At 42.1% G+C, this 25295-nt stretch overlaps 1 protein-coding gene across 10 annotated transcripts in view; it reads right to left on the reverse strand.

Moving 5' to 3' along the window:
• The window catches only part of CACNB2 (calcium voltage-gated channel auxiliary subunit beta 2), a 391187-nt gene that overhangs the window by 131163 nt on the left and 234729 nt on the right, over positions 1 to 25295 (reverse strand). For 8 of the 10 annotated variants that reach the window (XM_058681764.1, XM_058681766.1, XM_058681763.1 and 5 more), the window contains one exon: positions 1754 to 1873. In XM_058681764.1, coding sequence (XP_058537747.1) covers positions 1754 to 1873 — 120 coding nt within the window. Of the gene's footprint in view, positions 1 to 1753; positions 1874 to 2700; positions 3142 to 25295 lie in introns of those variants that run through there. The other 2 variants (XM_058681772.1, XM_058681768.1) reach the window with 2 other exon arrangements.

Consider the following 25295-nt stretch of genomic DNA (forward strand, 5'->3'; position numbering starts at 1 on the left):
ATCTCTGGAATTATTCATCTTGGGGCACCTGGGTGGCTCAGTCGGTCGAGCGTCCGACTTCAGCTCAGGTCATGATCTCGTGGTTTGTGAGTTTGAGCCCCACATCAGGCTCTGTGCTGACAGCTCAGAGCCCGGAACCCGCTTCGGATTCTGCGTCTCCCTCTCTCTATGCCCACCCTCGCCCCCCCCCCCCCCCCAACTCACACTGTGTCTCTCTCTCCTTCAAAAAAATAAACATTAAGAAAAAATTTAGAATTTATTCATCTTGCCTAATTGCAGCTTTAGGTCTGTTGATTAGCAACTGCCCACTTCCTCCTCCCAGCCCCTGGCAACCATCATTCTAGGCTCTGCTCCTGGGAGTCGGGCTTTAGATGCCTCGTGTAAGGGGAGCCACCCAGGGCTCGCTGTTCTGTGACTGGCTCATTTCACTTGGCCTGATGTCCTCCAAGTTCACCTGTACTGTGGCATCATCAGGTTTTAAACGGTGAAGTCTGGCTGAGCAGAAGAGCCGACAGCAAACCAGGCCCACGCCTTGCTTCATCAGCTCCCTGTTCCTGCTGTGCAGGACCCGTCTTGCGGTCAAGATGGTGTCAGATCTGGAAATGACCTCCCTGCCAGCTGAGGGGAGAACACCGTTTTGATGTATGGAAAGACTGCTTTTTAAAAGTCAGGGCCTCCTGGCAGTTGCTCTGTAAACGACTATGGCAGCTGTGCGAGAGGCCATGAATATTACATAAGGACCGTCCGTGCATTCCAGCCAGAATCTCCAAGCCACAATTCCCATAGCAACACACGGAGATTTTACTCCTCTCAGAGATGAAGCAGCCAGCCAAAGTGCCTCGTGCCACCCTTGATTGTTTTTTTAGCAAGATCAACACAGTACCTAATTCTTTTTGGCAAAGCAATTTTTTTAAAAAAAAAAAACCCCAAAACCAAACCCAAAAAGGAACGACTGCGTGAAAGGTGTTCATTTAAAAGTTACCAAGTGTCACACAAGCCAAGATACCGTAACTTTGAACAACAATCTATGCTTTAGAAATTGCTGGCATTTGAATGGCTCCACGGGAAAAAAGATTTCAAATCATTGCCATGCATGAAATGAAATGCACCATCCTTGTGGCTAAATACTGTACTTACAGATTTTATATCTGATTTCCAGTTCCCCCTTCCACATATACACACTTTGTTATTAGAATGGAGGAGAACATGTTCCAAAGGAAGGAACATGTTGAACCCATAAAATCCTTTATTGCTTTATTTTTGAAAAGCAGAATGCAATCCCTTTGTTAAATATAAGAAAATGCTATTACAAAACACCTATGCAGTAAAATTTGGGGAAAAGACCATTCCAGTCTAAGAAAATATACAATTGCCCTGAGGAAAGTGCTTTTCCTGAACAAAGAAATGGTTTACCGAAATAATGAAGTTACAATCACTTTGTGATTAGAAGCACGTTTCCCTCTTTGTAGATTTGGGGATCCTTTTTTGAGTGCCTCCATCAACTATCCACCCACAGAAACAAGTTGCTTCGATTACAACACAACGGAAAAGCCAAGGCCACTCTCATATATCACACTTCCTTTTCCTATCAAGGAAATCAATCCAACACACTCCATTTCTGGTACTTCTTGAAAACCAACGAAATGCCGTAAAAGACCAACCATCGGCTTCGAACGAAACTTCCACAGGTGGCCCATCACAGACCCAGCGCAAGCGGCCAAGAAAGAGCTTGGCAAGGGAGAAATGGTTTTACCTTTGCTTTTTCCAACTGGGCCTGGGCCTGTCGCTCTGCTTCCCTGCGTACCGCCTCCCGATCTTCCTCCAAAGAAACATCTGAGTCGGACGGACGGCTGGTGTAGGAGTCTGCCGAACCCTTGAGAGAGAAATTTGCATTTTAAAATAGACTCCATCTATGATGTTTGCATTGGAAAAGTCTCATTGACACAGCAGTTAGCTTCCTAGATGATGCCATACATTCCTGAAAAGAGGAGAAAAGAATCCATTTTGTGGCAAACCATCGAGAAAAATCATGCTCTGGTTTGCAGACCGTTCCCTCGGCGAGCTGTGGGACCATTCCTTCCCAAGTCTTATGTTCCGATTACTCTCCTTTCTGGAAGCCAGAGCAAGTCCCTTTATAATTAAACCAGCTCCGTGGTGCAGTGCCCGGCTGAAGGGCATAGAGGGGTTTCAAGGATGGCTTCGAGAACATTCTACACACTAAAGCTAGTATTTGCAAGTAGAAAGAAGCTACGTCTAATAAAAAAAAAAAACCATAAAAGAAACTCCTAACCAGTCATAAACTTGAATTCTCCAAAATGTCACTACCGGGAGATGATGACTCCCACGGTAATCTTAAGCATCCTTTTGTACCTTTTCATTCACCTGATACCTTCACGGACAAAACTGTAAGGCAACAGCAGCCAGCTTCACTCAATCTTTAAGCAACACGTTTTCCAATCGCTTTAAATAGACGTTTGATAAAAGCTGCCTAAAGAAAACACCTGCCCGGGATGGCTTCTACGGCAATAAATCACAACACGGGCAAAGGAGCTCGGAAAATTATAGGACTCTCCCTCGCTCCCTGTCTTGCAATCAGGATCATATTACTAAATCACAGGAGCCCCTGCCAGCACTCACTGTAACAACAGCAGAAGCAACGACAATATAGAATCTCCCCCAGACGAAAGCCCTTGAGCTTACACAGATATCCGAATTCTTCAGCCTTCCTCCCTTGGCTCTTTTCAGAAGCCTGATCCAGGTGGCCTTCATTAGCCAGACAGCGCCTTTCTCATCCGCAGCTGCAGCCCCGGGCACGGATCCTCAGTGCGCGCTGAGCCCTGGAGAGCCCCTGCTCCTTTCCTATCCATGCTCTGGGCAAGCCCCTCTTCTCCGTCCCTTCCTGCCACCGGGGCTTTCACTCCCTACCCCGGAGGACTCCAATCCAAGGAGATGCTTATTTTCCCATTCCAGGGAGGGGAAAACAAACACTCGAGTGCCTTATACTGCTTTAAAAATAAAGAACACTTCAAGTGCATTCAAAGACAGGCATCAACTCGTTCTCAACTTAATGCATCTTATTACTCTAAATATTCTCCTCTTTGCGCTTGGGTTGCTACAGGAAATTAGTTGTAAGAGAACCTTTTTTAAAAAAACCCATTGCAAAACGTATGCAGTGACATTTGCAAGTGCAAAGTTCAAGCCTTATCTTCAGAGATCTGGAGGGGGAGGGCGGAGGAGGCACTCACCGCACTGGGCATGCTCCATATGTAGCCTTTTTACGCAGATGCCTACATCACACTGTTAGTCTATGTCAAATTGCCATTTTGCATCCGAAGTGTAAACAGCTGGAGAGGGCTTTTCGGTTCTATAGTAACAGGCACATGGTATGTTTGTCATGTTTCTGCTTCAGTTGAAACAGCCTCTCAAAGACAAAGCATGCAATCTTTTCATTTAATGAGCCCTTTCCATTACCCTGCTACACAAAGTATATCCTATGCCATAAGACAATTCAAAGATAAGCAATATCACGCAGGCATCATTGGACAGTGGAAAGCGATGAATGGTGCTCATCAATCATAACATCAAACTGCCCTTGATTGCTGGTGACTTCCCAAACAAGATGCAGGAGACAGATCTCCCCCTTTAATTAGGACATGAAAGTAATCACAGCTCTAAGCAATGAGTTTAACCGAGCTCAAAATGACTTTGAACTGCTTCTCCAGCTGAGAAACTACCGTTTGAAATAAAGTCCCTAGAAGAAACAACAGTATGAACTGTCAGAACAACAATTATGAAGAAATTGCAAAGTGCGGTCGATTTATTAGCTCCAGTTAAGATTTACGGAATAGCTGAGTCCAAACTCTTTTTATAAATAGGGTGATTGAAGCTCGAGAAGAAAAGATATTAATTTCCTCTACCAATGAGATTACATTTCTTCTTTACGAAGAAATACACACTTCTAGATGGCTTGGTAAACATAAAATTCAAACACTGCATTCCAAACTACATTTTTGTGTGGTAGGGAAGGGGATTATTTTGTAGTGTCATGCAAATGAAAGACAGGTGGTTTTATTTTTACTTTTTTATGAATTTTTAAAATATTTATTTTTGAGAAAGAGTGAGAGCACGCGCGAGAGAGACAGTGTGCGAGCAGGGGAGGGGCAGAGAGAGAGAGAGAGAGAGGGAGACAGACAGACAGACAGAATCCAAGCAGGCTCCAGGCTCTGAGTTGTCAGCACAGAGCCCAACACGGGCTCGAACTCATAAACTGTGAGATCATGCCCCGGGCTGAAGTCTGACCTTTAACCAACTGAGCCGCCCAGGTGCCCCATGACAGGAGGTTTTAAAATCTTTGCTACTTTTTTCTCTTCCTTCATTTCATCTCTGTCTCCCTTCTTTTGTGGGCTAAGACCAATCTTCATGCCTTAAATGCTAGAAAATACAGAATAGAGGCTTTAGAATAAGTTATAGATTGAATACACCCCAACTGTGTTATCCATAAATCAATAAACAGGTTATTTATATTCTTACGAAGTGAATGTAAAATGCATGGGAGATATAAAATGCATTGCAATTTCTTATTCCAGTAAAATTCACAAGGGAGAAATGAAATTTTCTCCATCCACACACGTTAGGGGGATTCCTCATCTTCCCAGAGGGTTTCTCATGGCGAGTGTAGCACAGTAGAAAATTACCCGGAAGCACAGCTTTATCCCACAAAAGGCTTCAGGCCCCACTGTCACAAATGTTAGCATTTTAAACCCAATCACCCTGCAGAAGGTTCCATTCACAACACAGTGAAGATACAAAGTTTCGGTCATTAGTTAGCCCCATAAGGAGAGTAAGAGCATAACACACACATAACTGTGCACTATCCTGTTCCCTTTTGAACAAAATATGATTTAAAAAGTCCTTTGCTAATAAGCAGATGTAGCTTTTAATTGCACAGTCATGTTGAGACCTGTTTCCAGGTTTAAATAATCAAGCAGTTAAAAAAACAAACAAAAAACCTCTACAGTGACTTCTGGCAATGATCTTTTGAATACTGCAATAAGAAATTAACTTTTGACTATGTTACAATGTAAGATGTGACTCCCAAATGATGTTTAGTGAGGTTGATAGAAGGGGCCACCATACTTTCTTTCCTTGGATCTGTAGTAGTAGCAGAAAAATGGCAACAAAATATTTTCATTATAGAAGTTACATGTACCCATTGCAGAGACACACAAATAAAGGTCACTTTAAATTCTCCCACCCAAAGATAACCACTATTAAATAACAGCATGTTTTAGCTTCCAGAGTTCTTGCATTTTTGAAAGTCACCCTCCCAACATGCACAATTAATCTCCTTCCTTCTGGGAGTGTGGATTTATGCAGTTATTAGTAATATATCTAATTAAGCTTTTGCCTTTGGTACCATATGGACTTTCTGGGTCATTCTGCCTCAAGCAGTCTTCAGTCAGGAACAGCTGGCTGTCATTTCCATAATTCCAGAGTAAGTTCATTACAAGATGTGCCCTTGATCTCTTGGGTTGCTACAATGTGATGAGCTGGTCTTCTGTAGTTTTGTCCTTGCAGGTGGGTATATCACAGTTTAACTACAAATATTTCCTTTCCTACACCTTAATATTCTCATTCCTCATTGTACAGGTCCAAAACGTAACTTGTACCCTAACGTCTACCAAAACTCATCCAGGATCGTTCACTTTTATCCTCAGAACTCTAACTCCAAATACATGTGCTTTGCTCACAGGAAATTTAGTTAACTGGATTAACTCATGCTTTTTTTAAAGGTTTGTTTTATTTATTTTGAGCGAGAGCTAGATGCAAGCAAGGGAGAGGCACAGATAGAGGGACAGAGAGAGAATCCCAAGCAGGTTCCATAATGTTAGTGCAGAGCTGGATGATGGGCTCGAACTCAAGAACCATGGGATCTTGATCTGAGCCCAAATCAGACACTTAACCGACTGAGCCACCCAGGCACCCAAATCACCTCATTCTTTGTAACTACTCTTCAGTTTTTGTTTTTCCCCCCAATTTATGCCTAATATTTGCACAAAAAGCATACTTTTTTTTTGTATATAGAAAGTTTGCTTAAAAAAAATTTTTTTTTAATATTTACTTATTTTGGACAGAGAGAGAGGCAGAGCATGAGCAGGGGAGGGGCAGAGAGAGACACACACAGAGAATCCGAAGCAGGCTCCAGTCTCTGAGCTGTCAGCACAGAGCCTGACGCGGGGCTCGAACTCACAGACCGTGAGATCATGACCTGAGCCGAAGTCGGATGCTCAGCCGACTGAGCCACCCAGGCTCTCCATATGCAGTTTCTTTTTTGACGCTGTACTCTACTGTTTCAATCACATATATTGCCAGCATCATTTTTTTTCTTGAGCATTCCTGTATTTTCTCTTCTAAAGCCAGAGGAGCGAGAGTCATAAGCCTACTCAGGAATGGCATCTTCAATCCTCAAGTGTCCATCTATTTTTACAGGGAATCTTCATATGAAGACTGAGCAGTGTTGTTGGACAAAGTCAATTTCTCACAGTATCCCAGGGTTGCCCCGATTCTAGACAAATCTATGCTCCCTCCAAAACCCTCAAGACTTCAAATGACCCTCCTCCTGTATAGGACTATGCTGAGCCAATGGCAAGTCTGAATTCAGTTGCTTCCTCCTGACCTGCCATGGGATAGACAGACATTCCACCGCCATATTCCTCAGGCCCACACTTTTAGAAAAAAGCAGAATGGGAGGGACTTCTGAAACCAAAGACCAAAGGCAAAGACTTCCATCTTGTATTGTCTGTGCATTAGCTGCCAGAGAGAATTCTTTCATTTCTCATATTGTCGGCTCTTTTCACAGTTGAGAATTAACTTTTTCTTTCTTTTTTTTTTTTTTTTAAATTTTTTTTTTCAACGTTTTTTAATTTATTTTTGGGACAGAGAGAGACAGAGCATGAACGGGGGAGGGGCAGAGAGAGAGGGAGACACAGAATCGGAAACAGGCTCCAGGCTCCGAGCCATCAGCCCAGAGCCTGACGCGGGGCTCGAACTCACGGACCGCGAGATCGTGACCTGGCTGAAGTCGGACGCTTAACCGACTGCGCCACCCAGGCGCCCCTTAACTTTTTCTTTCTATGAAGAGATCTGGATCTCTAAGAAAATGAATTGCTACCCCCTGCACTGTTGGTTTCTTCAGGAATAAAACCCATTTACCATTTACTTTAATAATGACAATTTCCTGCCTCAAGAACCTTAAAAATGTTACAGACTATTGGGATGAAACGCATTGACACGAATACTGTACACTTGGGTTCGCAAATGTCATAGAACTTGCATACCCATTCGATCAATGAAAATCTCAAATGTGATCGGCCTGCCATTTGGCTTCACGTGAAAATATTATCCAAGGCGATGGTAATAAATCCATGCAAGTTCATCCCTGTGTGGTAACTTGCAGGATTATGTAAAAGCTAAAATACTAGCTTCTGGGGCGCCTGGGTGGCTCAGTCGGTGAAGCGTCTGACTTCAACACAGGTCACGATCTCGTGGTCTGTGAGTTCGAGCCCCATGTCGGGCTCCGTGCTGACAGCTCAGAGCCTGGAGCCTGCTTCGGATTCTGTGTCTCCCTCTCTCTCTCTGCCCCTCCCCCATTCATGCTCTGTCTCTCTCTGTCTCAAAAATAAATAAACATTAAAAAAAATTTTTAAATATTGCTTCAATTTTCTCAAGAGCATAGGGAAATTTAGACACTTTGTGGCACTAACATACATACTGATGGAAAAAACTACATTTTGCCAAAACCAAATCCAAAATCAGCCACATGCGTTTATTGAGCACTTACTACTTTGCAAGTCTATGTGCTCTAAGTTAAATGCTGGGACTATAACTGTGAAAAAGACAAAAGCTTCGTGTCTGTCATGGAGCCCAAAAATCTAGTTGAACGAGACCAATTTTTTTAAGGTGATCAGAACAATAATCACAACGAGAAAACACAAAACCGGCTGTGAGAATATAATAACGGTGAGAAAAAAGAAGCTATTTTATTTATATTTAAAAAGATTTTTTTTTGAGAGAGAGAGAGTATGCATGTGCACAAGTGAGCAGCAGGGAGGAGTGGGGGAGAGAGACTCTCCAGCAGCCTTCACGCTCAGGCTCAGAGCTCAGTGCCTGAGGCAGGGCTCGATCGCCGGGCCCTGAGATCATGACCTGACCCAAAATCAAGAGTCAGACACTCAACCGACTGAGACACCCAGGTGCCCTAAGAAGTAGCTATTTTAGTCAGGGTGATGATACAACACTCTGAGATGTGATTTATGCTGAAATATCCCAAAAGAGAAAGAAAAAATAAGTCAGCTTGGGGATGTGTTAAGACAAGCGATGTCCAGGAAGAGGGAACAGCATCTGCTAAGGACTGAGGACAAGGAATACTCAGAAGTTTAAGGAACTGAAAGGAAAAGAGATCAGTGTAGCTAAACATGCTCCTTTTTCAGGAGTATTTCTTTCAACACCCTCCCTTCCCCCTCACCATTTTTTCACCCTGCAGGTAGTACATACTCAAATATACCTGGAATATGAATTTTGGGGCATCCTTTTCATTTATGTGGCATCACCTGACAGTACAGGTCCTTATTCCTGTCTGAATTTCTCAAGCAGAAGTGGCATTTAAGTTGTCAGTAAATTCCACATTATTGGGAAAATCATGTCTCCTGAGATTTAAACACAGTGCTCTGATTTTCTTCCTTCTCAACCCAGTACTATCTCCTAAGAGCAGATTGCTTATTTCTGAGATTGTCGTACGTTACGTTAACAATCAGAGCAATTTATTAAGATTTATTGCCATTTATTAAGATCAGGCTACCACCTACATGAATGATAATAATTGCTAACTTTTCATGAAGGCTTCACACTGTGTTAGACATGGGGTGGATTCACTAGCATTACATAATTTAATGTTTGATCTCTATCTCTGTCTTCACTGAAGAAAACACTGAGGCACAAGGAAGGCCAGTAACCCGACCGAGGTGACAAAGCTAATAATCAACAGAGGTGGGGGGCAACTTTTGAAGTGAATTCAAAACTGAATGGATGCATCAACTCAGGCATGCATCGGTTCATAAAAAGAACAGACAGAACAAATCCCTACATACAACTACTATTTATTTTCATTGAAAACGTATCTCTTTCTGTCCGTCAGACACATGTATGGCCATTTCCACTGGCCATAAAATGCCAAGAGGACTTCCAAGTTCTTAGTTCTATTTTTGCTAAACCTAGGTTGCTCTCTCTCTCTCTCTCACACACGCACACACACACCACATATACATCTTCAGAGAACCTCAAGTTTTATCTTCCCAAAAGACACAGTGAAGGTCCGATGAAACAGATAATTTCTCATTCATCGATGTAATGCTGTTTTGTGTTAAAGAAGGACTCAAAGGTTGGCTGTTACCCTGAAATCTGCCTCCCCCTCAGAGTATCTCAAAATTATAAAGCCTTCTTTTCATTACCTACCTACAACGGAGAGTGGAAAAGTAGAATAGGAAAACAATGGAAGTCAAGAAACCGGCTGTTTAAATTTCTCTCTTTTCCCTGAAAATGAATGTAACTCTGGCAAGCTGGCCTTCGATAGCCTCCTTGGCAGCTAATCTTGCCTGAAGCTGGCTGGGATTCAAGCATCTCCTATGTTCAATAGAACAGTTGCTAGTTTTCAGCACTGAAGCCTAAGTTACTCAAGTACAGACCCGAGTCGTGACGAACTTAGTGGGTTCGAGCCCCGCGTCGGGCTCCGTGCTGACCGCTCAGAGCCTGGAGCCTTCTTCGGATGCTGTGTCTCCCTCTCTCACTGCTCCCTCCCCTGCTTACTCACTCTGTCTCTCTCTCAAAAATGAATAAACATTTAAACAAAGAGTAATATATTAAAACGCTGTTACCACCAACCTATTCCTTAAAGGAAGGCTATGATGGCTATTTATATTTTGTAGAAGAAACCCTGCCCAAAATTTGCAAAATTTGACACCAGTAAAAAGAACCATTTTGAAAAGTTAGAATTAGAGGGCCAATTTTTTTTTTTTTTTAATTTTTTTTTTTTCAACATTTTTTTTTTTTTTATTTATTTTTGGGACAGAGAGAGACAGAGCATGAACGGGGGAGGGGCAGAGAGAGAGGGAGACACAGAATCGGAAACAGGCTCCAGGCTCCGAGCCATCAGCCCAGAGCCTGACGCGGGGCTCGAACTCACGGACCGTGAGATCGTGACCTGGCTGAAGTCGGACGCTTAACCGACTGCGCCACCCAGGCGCCCCTAGAGGGCCAATTTTAATGGTACTTTGAGTTTGGGATTTTAGACATATGATAAATAATTTCCTTTCATAATTACAGCACCGGGTGGGGGAGTGGGTACCAAGGGAGTTTTTTAGGCCTTTAATATCAATTTACTGATTGATGGTGATAGATGACAAAAACGTTTCACGCTATATAATTTCTTACCAAAAACTTTATCTTTCAGTCATGAAAACGGAAACAAGTAGGCAAGAAACAGAAAAATTGTGGCCTGGGCGAGGTGACCTTCCTTCAAATATTGCTGAAAAAAATTGAATGAGGGAAAAGGAGTGAACGAATCAGACGTGGGGCATTTTGGGTAATAGGAAGTCACGGTGGGTATAGATACTGTCAGAAGCTCTGCGTGCACAACACTACCTTTTGTCTTCCCACTGAATCATTCTAACCGGCACACACGTGGGCTATATGACTCCCCTCTGCCTAAGAAAACCTTCCCTTGACTCCATATTCTCAGCCCCCATCCCATTTCTTTGCTCTCCTCTGTAGACAAAAAATGCTTCAAAGTTGCTGACGCTTCCTTCAATTCTCTTCTCGTTTCCTCTTAAAGCTACGGACTCCCTGCACTCGGCCATCACTGCTCACCAAGACTGTCAGTGACAGATGGCTAAGGCCACAGGTCAGTTCTCGGTATGCATCTTTCTCAACGTATCAGGAGCTTTTCGCGTGGTTGTTGAGTCTACTCCCCATCCTTTATGCACTTTCTCATTAACACCTTCTGGAAACCACTCTCTCTTTGTCTTTCTCTCACCTGTTGGCTGCTCCTTCTAAGTCTCTTTTGCTGGTATCTCCTCTTGCCTCCTTTTGCCACACCCTCCTCCCCATACACAGACTCCTTCTTTCTGCTCCAAACTCACTCATCACTCACAGGCACCAGCAATGCTCTCTCTCTCTAGATTTCCACACTGCCGACTATCACCTCCTTCAAGGCTTTGTTGAGCGTTCACCTTCTCAATGAGGCCTTCCGTGACCATCCTATTTAAAACGATAATCCCGAAGGCCTTCCCCTTCCACGATCTCTAATTCCACTTACCTGCCATTTTTTTAATGTTTATTTGAGAGAGAGAGAGAGAGAGACAGAGAGAGACAGAGACAGAGCATGAGCTGCGGTGGGGGGGGGGGGGGGGTTTGAGCGCAGAGAGAGAGGGAGACACAGAATCCCAAGCAGGCTCCAGGCTCTGAGCTGTCAACACAGAGCCCGATGTGGAGCTCGAACTCACAAACCGCGAGATCACGACACAAGTTGGAGGCTTAACCGACTGAGCCACCCAGATGCCCCCTAGTTGTTGTTGTTGTTGTTTAATGGTGCTTTTACCTTCTAACATACAACAGAATTTATTAATTATATTTATTGTTCGGGGTCTATCTCCCTCCAATAGAATATAACATCCCTGAGGGCAGAGATTTTTTTTGTTTGTTTCCTTCACTCATTTACCCCAAGTGCCTAGAATAGTACCAGGCACAGCATTCTTGCTCTATAAATTCATTCACTGGATGAATGAATAAGGGTTACTAGAGAGAGAGACTATTCTCCCCCACATCCTGTATCTTAACGCTCTTTCACTAGAGGGGCCTCCCCTTAGCATTCCTGAACATTCCTAAACACCCTAAACATTCTCAAGTCTCCCCCTTACTAAAAAACAGCAACAGCAATTTGACCTAGATTGTGAATGACCAATAAATAACTCGCCATCGGGAGCAAGAGAATAAAACTAAGGCTTCAGCCTGAAGACACACTTGGTGTTTCATCATAACCCTCAACAAATATCACTTAACCAACTTAGTGTAAATGTCAGCTATGATCGGTTGATTAGATAAACATGTTCCATAACAAGCAAGCCACTTAAAAAAAAAAGTTATGATACATAAAATTTATATAGCATCCTTCTTCGAAGAAATGTTAAGAGAGGTTTTGCATTTTGAAAATATGATTAGCGCTCATTTTCTATGAAGCTTCTTTTCCCATTAATTGTATTCATTCATTCCAGGGATTCAAAGCTCCAGTCTTAAAACTGCTAATGACCCATTGGAGAAGCCATAGGCAAGTCATGTAAATATGCCCCAGGCTAATTTCCCCCTCAGTAAAATGAGTATATAAAAAAAAAATCAACGCTACTAGAAAGAAAATTCTTGAAAATTTCCTTAGAGATAGTTGAAAAAACACTGTAAATACTGTTACTCCTCATGCACTAGCCCCACTATGTCTATGGGAAGAGAGTTTAAATTCACAACAGAAAAAGTGACTACACATATAATGTCTAGGAAGACAGAGAGTTTAAAAAATCAAGCCAGCACAGGGGTGCCTGGGTGGCTCAGTCATTTGAGCATCCGACTTCGGCCCAGCTCATGATCTCACAGTTTGTGAGTTCGAGTCCCACATCGGGCTCTGTGCTGACAGCTCAGAGCCTGGAGCCTGCTTCCGATTCTGTGTCTCCCTCTCTCTCTGCCCCTCCCCTACTCACACGGTGTCTCTCTCTCCCTCAATGAAATAAACATTAAAGAAATTAAAAAAAAATTAAGCCAGCACAGAAGGAAGATATTTCTTTAAGCCATTCTGAGTAATATGTTTAAAAGGCACGCTACTAACAAACTAGACAGATACAAAAGTCCAGCAGCAAGCCTTTCCTTGAGTGACAGAACAATCAAACAATAACTGTTGACTCCTGCCTTCCAGGGTGAATGCTCTCAGGTGCAAATGAACAATCCATCTACACACATTAAAGGAGAGTCATCATATGTGTCCCCCCAGGGAGTCACACAGCTGTCCAAGGGGATAGGGCTTCCGTCCTTCAAGGTTTTACCCTCTAAAATTTTCTTTGCTTATACAGAGTTTATATTCGTTGATAAGAAAAGAGGAAGAGATCAATGGGTATTAAATAGGCAGAGGTTATGAACACAAAATTCACAAAAAGTAAACTAGTCACAAGCGTCTGGAAAAAGTGTTCAGCCTGCTGAATGAAACACAATACCATTTCCCATTAAATTAGTTCTCTTTGCAAAGTACCAATTCAGTGTTGTGAAGTTACATTAACACAGATGCTTTCAGGTCTTGTTGATATTTTGTTGATACTTTCTTAACTTTTAAAAAACCCTTTGGGAAAACAATGTTCTTTCTGTTTGTATCTAGATACATATCTAGACTAATATGCGTTTAGACTAATGATTTCACTTCTGGGATCTGTCTTAAAATTCTAAAATATGTCCCATACAACACTTAGATTATTATATAATATTTAATAATAGTTACAAAGGCTAAAGGGCATTATAGGCAATTCTTAATGATCATTATATTTGGTTAAAAAAATAAAGAAATAAAAATCCCTGAATCATTTCTATAAATACATACATTCACATATATATAAATACTGGGAGTACACAAAATGAACAGAAGAGATAAAGTTGGAGTCACTGTTGTTTTTAATTCAGAGAGCTAATTTAAATTTTTTTCTGTAATGTTACCATTTTTTAACAAAAGTAGAAAGCTCTTAATGCAATCGAAAAATCTAACAAACTATCTTGAAAATACTTTTGGTGTTACAAAAAAAACAATGCAGGCATATATTTTCCCTAATTTGTTGATTTAACCTTAATAGTTTTTTGTTTTTTGTTTTGCATGTGGGGAATGGAGGCAAACTCTGGGTCTTCTGAAAGACTCTTCATGCATAAGAAATAAAGAAATAAAGGAAGGAAGGAAGGAAGGAAGGTAGGAAGGCAGGAAGGCAGGCGGGTAGGAAGGAAGGAAGGAAGGAAGGAAGGAAGGAAGCAAGAATGCTGATACAGGAATTGCATCAGGTAAGAAATAAGAATTAAAAGAAAAGTACTTGAACCTGAAATGTTAACATTTTGAAGAACTACATTTCTCTGTAAAAATGTGTTAAAATGATTATGTTACATTTCCACTTGAAACATTGGAATTTTCTCATATGACTGCTTAAATAATTTTTTGCTACTAGGTTAGATACTTAAGCAGGCCAAATGACTCAGTAATTTGGTAGTAAATTATTAATACGCTGTTCTAAAAGTCTAACCTTCCAGAAAGATATGACTTTGGTTCAGAGAGATTTAATATTAAAAATAGGCTACCCGATCAGGGATTTGGCTGGAAAAGTGCCAGTGGTATGGAGCATTTAGTAATAAAGCACTGCAAAGTACCCTACTGACCTAAAATAGTTAATGCATCCCTTAAGCAGCTAACCTACCTTCAGAAGGTGATTTAAGAACTAGAGACAATCTGGTTTATACAAATCTATATTTAGAAATTTGCTGCGAATTTTAGACTGCGTAGCTAGAGAGAGATGTGCTGTTGGTTATATTAATATGTTATTCATGCTAAAAACCCCGACTCTATTAAGAACACTTAATAAAAAGCAATTCATATAATATTTCCTGTCTCACAAATAAGGAAGCGTTTTTACTGCAAATATTCAGTACATGGTTCCATAGACCAAATGCTTGTGTCACCCCCAAACTCATATGTTGAAACCTAATCTCTAAGGTGATAGTGTTAGGAGGTGGGCTTTTGGAGGCTGATTAGGTCATCACAGTGGAGCCCATGTGAACGGGATTAGTGCCCTTGTAAAAGACACCTCAGAGACCTCCCTAGCTGCTTTGACCACAGGAGGTCGTAACAGTAAGAAGGCTGTCTGTGAACCAGGAAGCAGGCTCTCACCAGACACTGAATCTGCCAGTGCCTTGATCTTGGACTTTCCAGCCTTCTCAGCTCTGAGAAGTAAATATCTTTTTTTTTTTTTAATGTTTCTTTATTTTTGAGAGAGACTGAGACAGAGAGAGGGCACAAGCAGGCGAGGGACAGAGGATTTGAAGCAGGCTCTGTGCTGACAGCAGCCAGCCCCATGTGGGGCTTGAACTCATGAACCGTGAGATCACGATGTGAGCTGTTGATAAAACTTCCATCAAGCAGGACAAAGATGGCTTGCCAGTTTGGCAAAGACCAGAAAGATCTGGTTACTGCTGCTGCCCATGACTGTTGACTCGTGCATTATGGCCTGAGGACTACTGTTTTGCAGTCTGCTACAGCATTCATGCGTTATATGCCAGATGCTTCTACTGTTAAAACAGACACCAGGGGCTCCTGGGTGGCTCAGCTGGTTAAGCATCCAACTTCAGCCCAGGTCATGATCTCACGGCTCGTGAGTTCAGGCCCCATGTTGGGCTCTGTGCTGATGACTCAGAGCCTGGAGCCTGCTTCGGAGTCTGTGTCTCCCTCTCTCTCTGCCCCTCCCTAGCTCATGCTCGCACTCTCTCTCTGTGTCTGTCAAAAATAAATAAACTTAAAAAAATATTAAAGGAAGCTATTAAAATAAACAAACAAACAAACATAAGACACACCAAACTTGAGCACTCCAAACCAAAGATAACACCTACTAGGTTTTCCACTTCATTTAAATAACAATCATTTAACATTGTGTACAACTAAATTTATTATTATCTCTCCCTTCCCAATATACACACACATTAGAATATATGATTGTATTTTCGTGCCCATGATGAAGGCAGAAAGTCTGTGTTTTTCACCTCCGTATCCCCAGGGCCAGCGTACAATCTGAGAAGAAGACAAGGCTGGGGTTTACAGTCTAGTGAAGGAGACAGACGTTACAGAGGTAATAACCTAAACATTATTTTATGACAATTTTGGCAGTGACGATCCAGGAGAAGCACAGGGTGCTTTGAGGAAATGTAGCAGGGGGAATAAGGAGGGGCTTCTAAAAGGAAAATCATATTTAGGCTGGGTCTGAAGTTAACAGGCAACAAGTTATACAAAGAGGTAAGGGAAAATGTTTCAAAGCAGAAGGACCAATTTGAAGAGGAGAATGCTCTTAGCACGTTTAAGGAGCTAGAGCTTAATGAGAAAAAGGAAACCTTTGAGAGAACTCATCTGGATATGCCTTTGGACACTTAATACTGCACGCATAAGTTGATGCATTCAAATTACCAAGGCAATTCCATTATGGTAATACCATTAATTCCTTAACTTTTCTGGGATGAACACACACAATCAGCTTGAACGATCCTTTATCATCATCATGTTTATATCCAACCATTCATTCAGCAAGTAACTACCATGTGCCAGACACTGAGGATACAAGAAGAAATACGATACATTCCTTGTCCTCAAGTAGCTTACGATACCTGGACCAATTACCAATCCACATTTTAAAATTTCAAAACATAAAAACCATACATTTTATTACATACAATAAAAAATTATAAATAAAAATCAATATAACATTGGGAAAAAATATACCAATGACAAAGGGTTCATTTCTTTCATATGTTAATAGATCTTAGAAATTAGTAAGAAAAAGACCAATGCTATTGGAGAAAAATGGACAAAAATGACAGGAGATATTCACAGAAAGAGAAATGGTTTCTTTAGAAAGCATATAGAAAATGTCCAACTTTCATTATGATGTTAAAAGGGGCAAAATCAAAGAAAATGCTAGTTTTTCTTGGCAAAGATGAAAAGCAAAGCACTTATTAGTGTGGAACACATCGTTGACCCTTAAGGGTAAAATCTGGTTGCACTTATCAAAATTGAAAATTCACTTACCCTTTGACCAATAATCCCAATTCTGATTCTTAGAATTAATACCTCTAATTAATTTTAGAGGTATATACAAATATATGCAAAGGATGTATATATAAGAATGTTCATTATGGCATTATTTGTGTTACAGATGACTTAAAATAATGTAACTATCTACCAGGAGGAGACTGATTAAATAAATTATGGTGCATCTACATTATGGCCTATTATTGAGACATTAAAACTAATAAGGCCTAGGGGCGCCTGGGTGGCGCAGTCGGTTAAGCGTCCGACTTCAGCCAGGTCACGATCTCGCGGTCCGTGAGTTCGAGCCCCGCGTCAGGCTCTGGGCTGATGGCTCGGAGCCTGGAGCCTGTTTCCGATTCTGTCTCCCTCTCTCTCTGCCCCTCCCCCGTTCATGCTCTGTCTCTCTCTGTCCCAAAAATAAATAAAACACGTTGGAAAGAAAAAAAAAAAAAAAAAAAAAAAAAACTAATAAGGCCTATATATAGCCATATGTATTAATAGGGAACAAGTTCCAAGATATATTTTACAGTTAAAAAAAGAAAAAAAGAAAAAAGCAAGAGACAAAACAGTAGATACTATTCTGGTATTGTCTGTGTGTGTGTGTGTGTGTGTGTGTGTGTGTGTGTATATATATTTTTTTTTTTTTTTGAGAATACATACGCTAGTTTTTAGGCTACCTCTAGAACATTTAAATGGCTGCACATGAAATAATCTTGAGAGGATATTAAAAATCTCTGTGCTTCGAGGGTGCCTGGCTGGCTCAGTAGGAAGAGTGTGTGACTCTCAGGGTCATGAGAGCCCCACATGGGGTGTAGAGATTACTTAAACAAATAAAACTTTAAAAAAATATCTATGTTTGGGCTATATCCCCCAAAAATTCAACCAGAAACTCAGGGGCAGGACCAGGCATCAGTCCTTTTTAAAGCTCTGCATATAGTTCTGTTGACCACTGACAGTTGAGAACTCTACGCCAGGACACCTAACAGTGATGGTGTTCCTCCTTTGGGGAGGAAACCTGAGGGATCCAGGGCCAAGCAGGGGTGGGAGGGACTTGCTTTTCACTGTGGAACCTTTTATAATGCTTGAAATTGTATTTTTCTTAAAGCCATGATCATAATACTTGCAAAAGAAGGAAACTGGATCATTTTCTTACACCATACACAAAAATAGACTCAAAATGGATTAAAGACCAAAATATGAGACCAGAAACCATAAAAATCCTAAAGGAGAGCACAGGCAGTAATTTCTCTGACATTGGCTGCAACAACATTTTTTAGTTATGTCTGCTGGGGCAAGGGAAAGAAAAGCAAAAATAAACTATTGTACTACATGAAAATAAAAAGCATTTTCACAGAAAAGGGAACCACCAACAAAACAAAAAGACAACCAACTGAATGAGAAAAGATACTTGCAAATGATATATCTGATAAGGGGTTAATATCCAATATATAAAAAGAATTTATACAACTCAACACCCACAAGACAAATAATCTGATTAAAAATGGGCAGAAGACACGAACAGACATTACTCCAAAGAAGACATACCGATGGCCGAAAGACATGTGAAAAGATGCTCAACATCACTCATCATGAGGGAAATGCAAATCAAAACCACAATGAGATATCCCCTCACACCTGTCAGAATGGCTAAAATAAAAAAAACACAAGAAACAACAGGTGTTGGCAAGGATGTGGAGAAAAAAGAACCCTTGTGCACCACTGGTGGGAATGCAAACTGGTACAGCTGCTTTTGAAAACAGTATGGAGGTTCCTCAAAAAATTAAAAATAGAACTACCATATGATCCAGTACTGGGTATCATGCCCAAAGAACACAAAGACGCTAATTTGAAAAGATATATGCACCTCGACGTTTATCACAGCATTATTTACTATAGCCAAATTATGTAAGCAATCCAAGGGTCCATTGATAGATGAGTTGGATGAAGAAGAGTGAAATCTTGCCGTTTGCAACAACATGGCTACATCTACAGGGTATAATGAATGGTAAGTAAAATTAGAGAAGAACAAATATCATATGATTTCATTCATATGTGAACTTTAAGCAAGAAAACAAACGAACAAAGAAAAAGAGAGACAAACCAAGAAACAGACCAACTATAGAGAACAAACATGGTTACGAGAGAGGAGGTGGGTAGGGGGTGGGTTCAATAGGTGATGGGGACTGAGAGTACACTTGTGATGAACAATGAGTAATGTGTAGAATTGTTGAACCACACATTGTATATCTGAAACTAATATAACATTGTATGGTAACTACACTGGAATTACATTTTTAAAATTATTTTTAAATTTTTTTTAAATATGAAATTTATTGTCAAATTGGTTTCCATACAACACCCAGTGCTCATCCCAACAGGTGCCCTCCTCAATGCCCATCACCCACCCTCTCCTCCCTCCCACCCCCCTGGGATTAAAATTTTAAAACAAACAACAACAACAACAAAACCAAAAAAACAAAAGATGTGACCACTGATATTGGCAAAACTACCCAGAGGCAGGAAGCTGAACTTACTGATTTTGCAGGGTATTCAGGAGGTCGGGGGGTGTCTTAGCGCTGACTCCATGGAGGACTACAGGACCTCTAGTAACCCTGGGCCTCTTTGGCTCTGTTAACTCTATTTCTGGAGTTGCTTTTTTCTTTTCTCCCAAAATGTCTTTGTAAATCTCCAACATCAAAGGTCACAAAACTGACCAAAACAACTGTGGCACTTAACTTTAATGTTTATTTATTTTTGAAACAGAGAGACACAGAGCATGAGTCGGGGAGGGACAGAGAGACAGGGAGACACAGAATCCAAAGCAGGCTCCAGGCTCTGAGCTGTCAGCACGGAGCTCGCCGTGGGGCTTGAACTCACAGACTGTGAGATCATGACCTAAGCTGAAGTCGGACGCCCAACTGACCGAGCCACCCAGGCGCCCCGTAACAACCGTAGCATTTAAAACGGCAATCCATAGGGTGCCTGGGGGGCTCAGTCGGTTAAGCATCAGACTCTTGGTTTCAGTTCAGACCATGATCTCACACTTTCTTTTTTTTTTTTTTTTTTTTTTTTAAATTTTTTTTTTTCAACATTTTTTTTTATTTTTTTTGGGACAGAGAGAGACAGAGCATGAACGGGGGAGGGGCAGAGAGAGAGGGAGACACAGAATCGGAAACAGGCTCCAGGCTCCGAGCCATCAGCCCAGAGCCTGACGCGGGGCTCGAACTCACGGACCGGACCGCGAGATCGTGACCTGGCTGAAGTCGGACGCTTAACCGACTGCGCCACCCAGGCGCCCCTGATCTCACACTTTCAAGTGACTTCAAGTCCCACATGGGGTTCCACGCTGGCAGCTCAGAGCCTGCTTGGTATTCTCTCTCTCCCTCTCCTTTTGCTCCCTCCCACACTCATGCTGTCTCTGTCTCTCTCAAAATAAATAAACTTAAAAATTTAAAAAAAAAAAAAAAAGGCAAGCCATCAGCTACTCACTAATCCCCTTTTTCTGCTGTACTTACATGTGTATTCATGGTTCTACTCTCTGCACGAATACCTAAGTTCCATGAAGGCAGGAGTCGGTGTCACTTTCGTTCACCATTGAGTCCCCAGTACCTAGCACAGGGCCTCGTACACAGCAGGCACTCAATAAATGTGTGCTGGCTGCAAACGGATCCGCTCTGTTGTTCAGCTCTATGAAAATCTCATCATCCACCTCTTTCTACCGCATCACCCCAAGCCTAGTTATCGCTCACGCCCTGTGTGGGCTCCGACTACAGCTCTGATTGGTCTTTCTGCCTCTGCCCCGCCCCCAGCCCTTCCACGCAGGGAGCCAAAGGAAACTTCCTCAAACGCACTAGCTCACAACATTCCCCCTTACAGAACATTCCCATTGCCCCCCATGTCACTTAAAAAATAAATCCCATGTCTCGCTGATACACTTTGGCCTTTGCCTACATCTCCAGACACATCTCGCACTACTTTTCTCTTCCTTCGCTACCTGCCAGCCATAAACATCACCTTTTTGACTTTTCTTTTTTCTTTTTTTTTTGGGGGGGGGGGACAAACGAAACTCTCTTGGCTTTTGAACTTCTACTTCTGTCTTTCCCACTGCTTGAAGCTCTTCTTCCTCTCTGGCTACAGTTCCCATCACATCACCCGGCTTATCTTCTTCGGAGAGTCTCTCACATGATGCAAAGACTTATTTAGTCACTGTTTACTTTTCGTTGGCTACCCCACTCCCCGCCCCCCTCCCTCCCGCAACCCTGTCCCCACACTCTGCAAACAGAGCACAACTCTTAGATATGGGAAAGTGGTGCCTGTACACTCCCAGCCCCTGTCTTTTCCTCCAAACTAGAACTTTCTGCCGGAAAATCTGTATTTGTCCTGTAGCAACACATATACTATATATACACACACACACGATAGCCTCTAGACAACACGTGGGTTGAAATATAGCTAGTGCAACGAATTTTAAAATTTCACTTAATTTTGATGAATTGACATCCTAATAGCCCTACATGGCAAGGGCTACCATATTATACAGGGTAGTTTTAGAGAGTCTGGGAACTGGAGCGTCCGGAATTTGCTGACCAAATGGCCACGGGCCTGTTAGGTCTGCCTGGGCTTCTTCCCAAGTTCACACTTCTCAAGATACACTTCCCTGCCCGCGTGCACACTCCTAGACCCAGCTGTGGCTAGGGGCAGCTGTATGATGAGGGAGGTTGGCAGTGATGAGCAGGGGCCTGAATGTGTAGGCTGGGCTTCTACTCACATGCAAAAGCCCCTCATGGACCTTGACAGACCCAGGGGGACGTGAGGTCTCTATGTCAGCTCTCTCCGCTGCCAGATCTCCATGCGGCATTTCAAGGACAATTGTAAATTCAAACTGGTTCGCAATCATAAAAGCATGCACTATTTGGGCCTCCTTTGGTCCTCTTGCCCTCTGACCCGGAAGAAGCAGGTTTACCACCATGTGAGGGGCTTCATTTTAATATCTGGATCTCCTACTCTGAGCTGATTGCCTGGTACCGACCCTGGTGCACAGTAGTTGCCCAGTACATATTTTGGGTAAGTGAATAAAGTACAGGTCTATCATGGGGTGTCATGATCTCATGGCTCGTGAGTTCGAGCCCCGCCTCAGGTTCTGTGCTGACAGCTCAGAGCCTGGAGCCTGCTTCAGATTCTGTGTCTCCCTCTCTCTCTGCCCCTCCCCCACTTGTGCACTGTCTCTCTCTGCCTATCAAAAATAGATAAATGTAAAAAAAAAGTTAAAAAAAAGAAATAAACATTAAAAAAATATTTTTAGGGGCGCCTGGGTGGCGCAGTCGGTTAAGCGTCCGACTTCAGCCAGGTCACAATCTCGCAGTCCGTGGGTTCGAGCCCCGCGTCGGGCTCTGGGCTGATGGCTCGGAGCCTGGAGCCTGTTTCCGATTCTGTGTCTCCCTCTCTCTCTGCCCCTCCCCCGTTCATGCTCTGTCTCTCTCTGTCCCAAAAATAAATAAAAAATGTTGAAAAAAAAAAATTTAAAAAAAAAAAAATATTTTTAAAGTAAAGGTCTATCATATCAAAGTTGGGGTAATATTTGGTGTTAAACACAAAAACAACTTCAGTAGCCTTACTGAGTGTCCCATGGATTGTTTGGCACGTAGTATAACATTTCTGTTTCCTACCAATGTGGCATCGAGTCATGAATAAAACCGAACCTGTACCATCCCATCGTCTGAGGAACACCGAGAAAGACCCCCAGCAAAGTCAACAAGGCGTTTCAGTACAGAGAAAGAGAAAGCCGTGGTAAACAGAGAGAAAATCAGTTCCCGGGATGATAAGCATTTGCAAAGCTGAGCAGAAGAGACAACCCTCCTGAAGAGCCTGGCAAAATCTGGACAAGACTACAAGAGGTGAAGGGCATGGTCTTTTTCTTTTCGTTTCTCTCTCTCTGTCTCTCTCTTTTTTTTCTATCCCCAACAGTTTTAGTCTCCTTCAGTAAGTTGAAAGATGCAAATCATATCAGACTCCCAATGTATATCACTTATTACACATAATTTTGTTGAAATTAGGATGATATGAGGGGCACCTGGGTGGCTCAGTCAGTGAAGTGTCCGACTTCGGCTCAGGTCGTGATTCTGGGGTTCGTGAGTTCAAGCCCCGTGTTGGGCTCTGTGATGACAGCTCGGAGCCTAGAGCCTGCCTCAGATTCTGTCTCCGTCTCTCTCTGCCCTTTCCTGACTTGTGCTCTGTCTGTCTCTCTCTCAAAAATAAACATCCAAAAAATTTAAAAAAAAGAAAGAAATTAGAATGATACGGTAAAAATACACGAAAGCCTCACTGCATAACGAGTGCCCAACCCTTTTCAAGTTATTCTTTTGTGATTTCCATGAAGAACAAAGTAAAAGAATATTTCCACGTACAGTCCAGAGACATGCCTGGAGGGTGGACCCTATCTGACTGTGGCAGGATTTCAGAGCTCTGGGGGAACCACGTCATGCGTGCACATCGTTAGGACGCAATTATTTTTCAGGGCCTATTTCTGTGCGTGTGAGCCAAGTATTTCATGAATGCAGTGCTCGCAAATACAATTTTAGCCCTCCACAATTCCAACCTCTGTAGGCAATTAAATCACAGGAAAATGAACCTTCTATTAGGTAGGAGAGGTGGGGGCTCCTACCTGTTATTACTGACAGCAGAACCAAAGGATAGCAGCCAGGAGTATAATTTCCCCAGCGGGCACTGGAGAGTAAGAATTAACAACTCCCTTGAGCTCACTTCCTTCCACTTTCAGAAAACACCTCTGCTGCTTGCATTCTTCAGAGTGGCTCCTAGGGGTGGTTACAAGCAAGGCAGCCTACCAGGAAAGAAAGGGAAGGCACCGCAAACAGTTTTCCTGACGCAGGGGGCAGTGTGCTAATTAACATAAAATTGGGATCCCAGGCAGAAAAGCCTACACATTTTCTAAAAAGTAGGATCCTCCAGTGGGGATAGTATGTGTTTGTTTTCCTACTCATATTTTCTTTTCCAAACAAAGAAAGACAATTCTGTTACATCTTTCTCTAAAAATAACCTGCAAAAATGAATTGTCCTAATTCATAGTTTTCTGATTTACTTTGGAAAGTATTTTAGGGGCACCCGGCTGGCTCAGTCAGTTGAGCATGTGACTTGATTTTGGCACAGGTCATGATCTCATGGTTTTGAGATGGAGTTCCATGGGGGCTGTGCTCTGGGTGTGGAGCCTGCTTAAGATTCTCTCTCTCTCTCTCTCTCTCTCTCTCTCTCTCTCTCTCTCTCTCTCTCTCTCTCAAAAAAAAAAAAAAAGGAATTAGAGAGTATTTTACATTTTTTTAAACATTTATTTATATTTGAGAGAGAGAGAGACAGAGTGTAAGCAGGGGAGGGGCAGAGAGAGAGAGAGAGGAAGGCACAGAATTTGAAGCAGACTCCAGGCTCTCAGCTGCTGGCACGGAGCCTGACTCCAGGATCGAACTCACGGACCGCGAGATCATGCCCTGAGCCGAAGTGGGATGCTTAACTGACTGAGCCACTGAATTAGAAAGTCTTTTAAAACAGGACCATCCTCAGAATACTTCCTTAATTCCATGCAAGGAGGGCACTTCCGTTCTCCTAGTAGACTGTAATACACAAGGGTTTACAACAAATCAAATCTTCTCTTTCTAAGGCAAAACCAAAATGAAAATATTGCTTGGTGAGTCAGTCAACTTTAAAAAATATATTTTTTCAAAGGAATTATGAACACTGCTCTTCTTGAGATTAAAAAAAAAAAACCCCTTTCGCCTGACTGAATTGAAATTAAAAATTTTAATTTAAGAAAATCAAACATTTCTTTTAGAAACACAGTTTCTTATGAACCTTTAACACATTATGTTGAGTGAAATAAGCCACTCATAAGAGGACAAATACTCTTATCATTCAGCTGAGTAATCACATCCACAGAGACCAAAAGAATGGTGGATGCCAGGGGCCAGGGTGGGGAGAGGAGATGGGGAATTCGTATTTAAAACTTGCACTGAATGCCACAGAACTGCACACTTAAAAACAGGTCAAGTGCTAAATATTGTTATGTATATTCTACCCCAATAAAAATATTTTTTTAGACCCACATGATTTCTACTAGAGAAATCAGAGGAAGCATCCAAAAGAGAGAGAGAGCAAGAAATCATATCAGGCATGCAAATGTATTATAACAAATAGGTCCAGGAAAGCAAGGGTCGCTGGCTGCATTGTTCCCTACTGGGTCCAAGCCCCTAGCACGGTACTGGGTCAGGCAGCCACTCAACACATTTGCTCTAGGGAATTGACAAGTAAAGGGAGGTCAGGGAGGAATTTTTTTCCCCCAGTTTTACTGAGATGTAACAGCATAATGACTTGACGTACATAT

Source organism: Neofelis nebulosa, chromosome 8 (assembly GCF_028018385.1).
Source record: "Neofelis nebulosa isolate mNeoNeb1 chromosome 8, mNeoNeb1.pri, whole genome shotgun sequence".
NCBI classification, from domain to species: Eukaryota; Metazoa; Chordata; class Mammalia; order Carnivora; family Felidae; genus Neofelis; species Neofelis nebulosa.